This window comes from Fulmarus glacialis, unplaced genomic scaffold, assembly GCF_000690835.1.
Source record: "Fulmarus glacialis isolate BGI_N327 unplaced genomic scaffold, ASM69083v1 scaffold47839, whole genome shotgun sequence".
In the NCBI taxonomy this organism is placed as follows: Eukaryota; Metazoa; Chordata; class Aves; order Procellariiformes; family Procellariidae; genus Fulmarus; species Fulmarus glacialis.
The window spans coordinates 1-9,711 of NW_009236118.1; the positions used below are offsets into that span (position 1 = coordinate 1).

The window sequence follows — 9,711 nt, forward strand, 5'->3', positions numbered from 1 at the left end:
GCTGCTGTCTGTGCACGGCGTGGCCCAGGCACGATTTGGCGGACGGGTACCTGCAGCTTGATCTGACTTGCAGAACCGCAGGTGTAAGTGCAAGGGACCTAAAGGGCCTCACGCTGAATGTCAGCCAGCTGAAGCTTCTGGCGTATCGCCAGTTAAAAAAGGCGACTGTGAAAGTGGTCCTTAAGAGCTCTGCACTGAAAAAGTCGACTTCCAGAGCAGTGTTGCAGGAGACGATCAGAGAACTGCTAAGAAGTGTTTATGTTTCACTTCATTATGTTGTTACTGTTGCCCCAAGTCTTGAAAATCCCGTGGTGTGTATTGAAATACTATCTGTAGACCCTTTGATGGCTGAAGCCGGACTGATAACCCCCCAAACAAGCATAAAAATTAAGGACGTGGTCACTTTTGAATGGTACAGACATTTATCAGAAGACACTGCAAAAACTTCAATTGCAGGACTAGATGATGTGGGAAAGTCTTTGAAAGAAATGATTGATCTGCCTTTCCATTTCCCAAAAACTTTTAAGAAGCTAGGGCTTTCTGTCCCTAATGGGGTGCTATTAATAGGCCCCCCAAAAAAAAAGTCTTATGGTAAAGGCAGTAGCAAAAGAAGTGGGTGCGTATCTGTTTTGCATCAGTGGCCCAGCCCTCTATGGTTCAAGACCAGGAGAAAGTGAAGAGAATTTGCGAAGAGTCTTTGAAAAGGGCAAAGAAATGTCATATGAAGGCCCAACCATTCTCTTTATTGATGAAGTTGACTCTTTATGCCCGAAGCGAGGAAGTTCCAACAATGCTCCTGAAGATCGTACTGTTGCTCAGTTGCTAACGCTACTGGATGGTGTAGGTAGTGAGGGTAAGATGGTCATTATGGCAGCAACAAACAGGCCTGATGCCTTAGACCCCGCACTGAGAAGACCTGGCAGATTTGACAGAGAGGTAAGCAAAACCTGTTATTCATACGCTCTCTTGGTTTTTTTTCCTTTTTGAGGTGGAGCAGGGGGTAGTTAATAAAATAACTTTTTTTTTAATGTCTACTAGTCATGTTTTATAGTGGGATTCTACAGGCTTGAGACATGTCTTGTTTCTTTCTTTAGATTGCTGCAGCTTGGGTAAGGTAGGGAGCATGTTTTACTCAGGAAACTGAGAGCTCCAGATACTTGAAATGGAAAAGAGGAGTCTTTGTGCTTTATCATACAGACATGGACCTGTTCTTGAACGTTTTCTTTTGCTTACAGATGCTTAGCATTGCGCATTTAGATTTTTCTCATTTAAATCCCAGATTGAAGATTTGTGCATTGCTCCTTAAAAGTTTATTGTGACAGAGAACTAGTAACCTGTTGTGTCAACAATTCTATTCAGATTTCAGTAACAGAGGCTAGGTCTACTCTGGAAAACTTCTGCTAACCTAATGGTCAAAAGAAGAAAGAACAAATGCAGTTATGCAATGCACAGTGCTTTTCCTTGTGTTGTTTATTTCGCTGGCTAAATGCTCTCCTGGGTCATCCAGTTTGGTCAAGTTCTTTAGTGCTTTCACAATTATAATTTTTGTTACTTTCCAGGATTAATAGATTATTGAGATATATTTTATGGCAGTATTTTACCAGGTTTTTAATAATGTATGAGTGTTTATCTAATTGATTTTTTTTCTTTCGCATGAATCTAATTTAGCCCTTGTGATGCAAGGAAATTATTATTTCAGTGTTATGTCTTATGTTGAAACTACCTTAAAATAGGACTTGATGGACACTAGCTGACATTGTCTTATGAACAACTGTTTATATAAACACTGTGCACCTGGAAAGTAAGTGTAAATGAAGGATGTTTTAACTATTTGTCATTTGTATAGTGCTGCTAATAAGTTTCCGGTAAAATTCTTTCGTTGCAGTGTAAGTATGTATAAATCTTCAGTAAACAGTATAAAGCAGAGACAAACTTGCTTGCCTAGATCTATAAAATAAGAGGAATATAGCAAAATATCTACTTAAAATTTTTGTTTATTATATTTGGTTTAGGTGATTATTGGGACACCAACACTTACGCAAAGAAGATCTATCCTGCAGTTGCTTACATCTAGTATGCCGATTTCTATAGATGTTGATGTGGTTAAACTGGCAGAAATGACAACTGGGTATGTTGGAGCTGACCTTACAGCACTCTGCAGAGAAGCCGCTATGCAGGCTGTGTTCCACAGCTCTTTGGTATGGTTGCAAATTAGTCAAGAAGAATGTCATTAATAGTATGTACCACCCTTTCCTCATTAATACTCGGCTTTACTTGAAAAGCTCAACAAGTTGAAGAACTCACAAATTAAAATACTGAAAAACACCAAGTGTGTTATAAACATAAATATGCCGTTTTGCTAGTCCTTTCAGTTCTCATCTGAAAAGACTCTTTTCTCCTTTCTGGATGAAAAACTTTGCCGAAAGTTTTTTATCCTCATCCTTATCTTTTTAGGATTGTGCAAAGCAGAGACTTTAGTCTTTTTTGGCAGACTAAACTATAACGTCCACCAGAGCTCTCTTTTGAAGCTATCAGCGATTTACAATTCTACTTCTTAATAATAACTGCAAATTAAAGTTTAGGTTGACACATAAATATATAACTGCTAGTAATAATAAATATTATCATTTGGGTTGTATGGCTGGATATAACATCGTTACAGACACAAGGTATAAAACTGCCCAGTGTGCAGAAGGTTAACTTCTTAGATATTATAGATATGGAATTAAAGAATTGCTATTTCTTAATATTCTTTCTATCTATTCTGACTTTTACAAGAATTGTGAGGTATATTTTTGCTGTGGTTTTTCATCTGGAATGGCTGAGCAGAAGTTTAAAGCCAGATCTGCAACATTTCCAGAGTCAGAGCATCTACAGAGAATGGTAGAACCCTCTGTCTTCACTCAGATGTGGAAAGAGGAGAACATCGTATTTATACAACTTCAGTCTCCTTCAGATACCTTACAAATACTGAAAATAAACAACGAAATAATTTGAGCCTGGTATCCCAGAAAGAAATAGATGGGCAAATGAAAATAATGAATACGTAGATGGCCTATTTGCCTTGAGAACTGCAAGCTCCTTTGTAAAATACATCTTAGTTCTGTTACTGCATCTGTAGTTTAATAATGGTATTTTCTAGCCTATTTGAGATAAAGTACCTTACTTTCTCCAGTATGTGGTGAAAATGGATTAGAACATTTTTATTTGTATTCAAGAGGATCTCGGAACTGGTGTGTAGTAACCCTGAAACTAGCAACCATTTGATTTAGCAGATCACTGTGTAATGGAGCTATAATTTAGGGAAAAACAATAGTATTCTCTAAAACGTTAATTTATGTTGTTTTTTCCTGTATAAAAACTTGCCATTAAAGAGATTATATTATTTGTGTTACATCTTTGTGTCTGCAGTGCTTAAGCTTGTTAGGGCAGGAATTTGCTTCTTTATTAGTTGCACTTGGCCTTTTGTGAAATGTTTTGCATACTAATGCAGCCTTATAAGTTATTCCGTAAAAATATTGCTGATATGCTTTATCTGGGTTTCTCCAGGATTTGACTGAAATGGTGATTAACATGACAGATTTCCAAGAAGCTTTTAAAAAAATTCAACCATCCTCTTTTCGAAGTGCAGTTGGACTAACAGAGTGTAAACCTGTCACTTGGGAGCAAATTGGTGGTCTCGAAGATGTGAAATTAAAGTTAAAACAGGTAACATATAAAATACATTTAGATTAAACAGCTAGTTTCTAATAACCATGTCCTCTGAGGTATTCTGTATACTACGTTATAGAAATGATTTATCTTGCAAATTACCTGATTATAAATTGTATTTTAAATGTTTTGTTTAATGCTACATTAAGTTATTACAATGTTTGTCAGTTAGAAATCTTCCAGTCACAAGATAGCACCACCAAGTGTCATATCATGGGAAAATTAGCATATTTTCCAGTAGCTGAAAAACACTTTGCAGACAGATAATTTGTCCATTCCTGAATTTGTCTCTTGCATATCATCTCTCAAGGATTGCCTTTTGCTCTGTTTGAGACTGAGAGGAAAGTTTAAGAAGGGGGGCATTATACGAAGGAAGACCAAATTAGTATTCTCCATTTCCTTTCCTTGGTACAAACATTAATTTGAAATCAATGTGCTCAACAATTTTATTGATTGCCTATGAAATCTAGTTTCATTACTGAGAATTTCATCCCTTTTTTATGTATTGACAGAGTATTGAGTGGCCTATGAAATTTCCTCAGGCGTTTGCTAGGATGGGCCTGTCTCATCCAAAGGGTATTCTTCTCTACGGGCCATCAGGGTGTGCCAAAACCACACTGGTGAAGGCTGTCGCCACAAGTTGTCACTGTTCCTTTCTCTCTGTAAGTGGTGCTGACCTTTTCTCACCTTATGTTGGAGATTCAGAGAAGATTTTGTCTCAGGTACAGTTTTTAATTTGTGTAAGGTCTGTAGTTTATTTTTGCTTGATTTTTGTAAGTATGTAAGGCCTAAATTTTGTTGTTGAAAAAATGATGGTTAAAGCTCTCATCTGATTATTAAATAGAAACGGCTTACAGATTCACACTTATATAAACTATATATGAGAATCTAGCCCTAAAATGATACCAGTTTTAAACTTTGAAAGTATTTCTACCTTTTTGTTTTCAGTTCATTTGAGAATTTAGATAAGCAGAATTTGCCTATAGTAAACGTAAGCCAGAACAGCTCTTGTGAATCTTTCTGAATGTATCTTTAAAGTTAAGTAAGTAAAATACAGAGTATATGTAAATAGGTGTTTTCACCTTACCTGATAGAATGTATGCATTAACGTTTTACTTTATTAATATTAAAAAAAGATTTTTCGCCAAGCAAGAGCAAATACTCCAGCAATAATATTCCTCGATGAGATTGATTCTATCTTGGGATCCCGGTCACACTGCAAAACTGGCCATGGTGTCTCAGAGCGGGTTCTTTCTGTTCTTCTCAATGAGTTGGATGGTATTGGGCTGAAAGTCACAGAAAGAAGAGGAAGCAAACTACAGCTTGAGGGTCAATGTCAAGAACAAAGTGACGAGGAAAGAAAGGTATTTATGTTCCCTTTTCTATATAGGAAGAATGATAAATGCTATCCAGTTGTTCCAAAAATTTTAGTTGTTGGCATTCATGCTTAAATTTAAAATCCTCAAGCTTAAAAATATGCAAGATGCTCTTCTACTCCGTCATAATTTATAGTTTTTAGAAATACCATATATAGGCTGCTAACTGTTTTTTACATACACTGTTCCTCAATGAGACTTAGTTTGAACAAAATACCCACACAGGCTAATGAGCATTACTAGTTGGTGTTCATCTTCTGTCACAAAAATCCTCTTGCTTGACACTAAGGTAATTTTTTAGACTAATTGTGCTATTTTTACTATTATACAGGTTCCTTCCTGAACTTACTTTTTATGAGCATTTCCCCTACTTCATTTGCAGTGCTTTCTCATACATACTTCATACAAAAACAGTACAGTTATGATCAGTTACTTATTTAAACAAAAAGTTGCAGCTGGACTTTTCAATGAATTGTTCACAACATTTAATATTTAGCTTTTCTGTATTTAAATTTCTGTCTTCATACTATGATGCTCTTTGGGGGAAAATTGAAGAAAACAGTTTCAGAATTGCAGGATAATGAATTTTTGCATATAAAAGGTCTTACAAAAGGTTACAATCTTACCAAAGAAAAGTCTGTATTTATTGTCAAAGCAGATACTAACTATATTTCTTCCTTGTCATCTGATCTGGCCTGCACCAAAGCATTTTTTACCTCAAGAAAAATAAAATATTAATATTGAAAGGAGAATACCTACATGTAAAGATACATCATCTTTTCACCCTTCCCCTTTTCTCATTAGTAGTTTTTAGATATTATCTAATCTTAACCATGTTGCACTAATTCGTTTATATCATCTCTTACTCAGTTAGAGTTTCAGGAAACTTTGAACAGAGATTTCATGGTAGTTGCTGCAACAAATAGACCAGATATGTTGGATGATGCCTTATTGCGTCCTGGAAGGCTAGACAAGGTGATCTATATTCCACCTCCAGATCTGAAGGTGATGTATTACAAATCCATACATGGCTTTAAATGGAGAGATGTTAATTGCCAGCATACTTTACTTTAAGAGCAAAGGAGGCATATTCCTATAATATATTTAACAATTGATGGATGATTCACTGAAGATCAGTCACCAAACTGAAGGTACAATGAAGAAGTTTAAAAAGGAATAATTACATTTGTAATTTAAACACCAGTAACATTTTAACTGCTGTATGTAGTTATACTATTGCATATAGAAAACAGACAAAATCTGGAATAATTCTGTATTTACAAATTCAAGCTGCAGTTCAGGAAGTACCATAACAAGTTGTCTGTCCTTGCTTCAAATCATTCTTGTGCCCTGTTCCCAAGGGTAGTGTAGCTACTTGTCCTGAGCTTCCCAAAAAAAAAGAGTTCACCCAAAGCAGGCCAAATATGGACTCTTCAATCTAAAATACTGTGTTTTCATCAATGAGTAACTGAACAACAGCCTTTAATATATGAGATAATACTTATTCTTATGGTTATTTCCATTAATAGCATTTTAATCACTCTTCCACCAAAAACATGTAGTTTTGGTACTCTTCTGGATTTTCCTTAGTTCTAATTTCAAACTTGGTACTGCTTTGGAGAGGGATTAATGGTTTGTTTGGGTTTTTTTGTTTTCTTTTATAATATGTACCAACTTACAGGGAAGGCTTTCCATTTTGAAAATCTGCACAGAAAAAATTCCGTTAGATAATGATGTGTCATTACAAGATGTGGCAGTCCTAACAGACTTCTTCTCTGGAGCTGATATTGAAAATCTGTGCAAGGAGGTAAGAAATATTCATGGTTAATCTGTGAAATAAACTGTAAATGAAACCTTCCAATGAAAAAAGAGAGCTAACTCATAGGTGTTACCAAGCCATCTGTAGTATGGATTCTTTCACAGTTTGTAATGAAAATGTAAAGAGAATGAGTAAAACAGAAGAACTGAACAAGGGTTAATTCTTTAAATAAAAAAGCCAAATAAGAATAAAGGCTTTCTGTAATAATTTACTGGAAGTTAAGGAACTGTACTACCGTTTGTTTCACATGGCCCTTTCTAATCCAAGCTCACATTAGATGAATTGTATTCTGTGTATTGCAAGCAACTGCGGCATTTTTAGCTGAAATTAGCATGTACTGTCAAGGCTAGAGAGAAAAAAATTGAGAAGAGAAATCTGTAAGTATTTGAGATAAGTTATATAAAAGAGAGAAGACTACGAAGAAAATCCAAAAATATGAGTGATCAAAGATATATTGCCTAATCCAGGCAAAAAAGTGAATGAAAAAGTTATAGTAATCTTATCTGATGTTTATCTATTGTTAAATAACCATAAATTATACCATATAAATAATAATGTATAATATAATAAACTATACTTTTCAGATGCTTTACCTAAAATTTGGTTTCATGTAAAATGTTTTAGAATACTTACAATAACTTCTTTGCAACTTAAAACATGATAAGCACTTCAAGTGGTTTCTTTTTTTTTTTTTCTTTTAAAGGCTGCTTTGTTGGCATTGCAAGAGAATGGACTTGAAGCAACTGCTGTAAAACATGAGCATTTTGTAAAATCATTGAGGACTGTAAAACCATCCTTAAACATAAAAGACTTGGAATTTTATGAAAAATTTTATAATCAAGAATTAGCCTCTTGAATCAAAAAGGAGTGATGTGGCATAGGTATTTTTAAATCTATTACAAAGACTTTGCAATGGCTTACATCTTTTCTGCTTTTTAATACTGCACTTACTGTAGTTTTCAGTGTATGAAATACTGTAAAATTTCATTTGTGAAAAATCTGTGATTTCAGTAATGGAGAATAAATTCAAATCTTGCTTGCTTTGGCTAGGTTTCCATCGGATGAAATGAGTAATTGAGATACTTAAAGCACTGTGGAACAGCTTAGTGTTACTGTAGATTTCCTAGTTTTCAGTAGAAACTCTGGCATAATAAGAATATTTAAATTAAAGTGTGTTGTGAAGTCTCCAAAGGACAGTGAATATTTAAAAAATAGAAAAGCTTTCAGAATGTTAAGTAGGAGGAAGTAAATCCCATACTATATAAAATGTAAGGCGTTTTATATGTGCATATCTACAAGATTGCTTTCTTACAAGCAGATTCCAAAATACAGTGGCAGTGAAAAGGTTGTCAGAGCTTAATACCTTGTAAGTTTGGGAGTCTGGGTTTTTTGGAATAATTTTAGATTGGTTACTGCTTACTGAACAAACATTTGGATTGAGTAAGCAGATACTAAGTAAGTCTGTAATCAATTCAAACTATAATAATTTCTTTAGAGAAGGGAGTTTGCTTTATAAGAGTTTCTGCAGAATTCTTTTCCCCACTCAACCATTCTTTGTCAATGTATTTTTGTAGGTCGTCTTCTAAAATACATAGATATATCAAAGGAAATTGTTATTGCATGTATGTAAGTGCACATTTTAACTTACCAGGGTAGGAAGTTTTTAATTATTTTTTTCCTTTTCCCCATGAAAATGCTTGTGAACGAAATACTCCACTGTCAAAGATAGTTTCTTATTTCAGCTGAGGTTCTTAAGTTATAAACCCATTAACAAAGATTTCTTTCTCATAACAGGGACGCTAGGGACTGCAGTGCAGTTTACAGTGAGATGGATCACAAAGGAAGTTACAAGGCAGTTAGCGACTGCGGAGGGCAAAGGGGAGTAGTAGAAGCTGTAGTAACTTAGGAAAGGGTTCAGATATAAACGACTGTCCTACAACTTGGTGGCTTTGATCACCATTTCCTAAGGAGGACCATCCTGCTGCTTTATTACTGGCAAAAAGTAGGCCAGTGCCACTGAATTTCCCAAGCACCCAAAGGTTTCTTAGCAGCAGTGCCAGAGATAAAGTGTGAAAACCTTCAAAGTAACTGTGTTTTGCTTTCCGGTGCTTGAGAGTGCTGCTTTAGAATTGCCAAACCTGAGTTGTTAGGACAGCAAAATGCTGTCAGCTTCTTCATTTCAAAGATGCTGCTGCTGAACTTCTCTACTCGCTCCCTAATTGTGCTAATTGTGCCCTGTCATGTCCCCTCTCTGCTACAGGGAGCCAGCAGAGCATGCAGTAAAGGTAACCTCTCCTTCCTCTTACTGCTTTCCAGTGGGCAAGAGGGAAAGGGAGAAAGAGATCAGCAGGCAGAGTCTGCTGGCAGCATGCACCTCCCGCCTGCGCCGGTAGGAGTTTTGTTGAAAAGTGATTGGAGCTCTGTAACACAGCAGAGTGGTGGGAACCTCGGCCAGGGTTAAGCTTTTATTGCAGCAAAAGCGGACAGTGAAATGGGGCTCCTGTTTTGGTCACTACATGCACCTTGCCAAGCCCTGAAAAGAGGCACGCCAAGGCCTTGCCTGTGCATTTGCCTAGATACGCGGTTCTGTAGGCAACAGTCCGCGGGAGAAGGGGACAAACACGAAGACAAGGGAGAAACGGAGGAGGAAGGTTTGAGTAATGCAGAACCGGAGAGAGAAAGAGTTGCGGAAAGAAGGCGGGAAGAGCACACACCGCATCCCCCGCTGCCTCCAGACAGCTCCGTTTCGAGGCCTGGAACTCCTCGGTGCGCCCCTCTGCGCCTGCCCGCCGCGGGCCGGAGGGC

General features: G+C 36.6%; 1 protein-coding gene across 1 annotated transcript; it reads left to right on the forward strand.

The window, feature by feature from the left end:
• Window positions 1–8: 8 nt before the first annotated feature.
• On the forward strand, window positions 9–7,822 carry SPATA5L1 (spermatogenesis associated 5-like 1; the record flags this gene model as incomplete). The annotated part of the gene is given in 9 exon segments (XM_009586252.1): window positions 9–574; window positions 576–936; window positions 2,013–2,198; window positions 3,550–3,708; window positions 4,224–4,433; window positions 4,848–5,075; window positions 5,958–6,092; window positions 6,769–6,894; window positions 7,610–7,822. Coding segments are annotated over 9 exon segments (2,124 nt in total), but the record flags the coding sequence as incomplete, so codon positions are not given.
• Window positions 7,823–9,711: the final 1,889 nt, after the last annotated feature.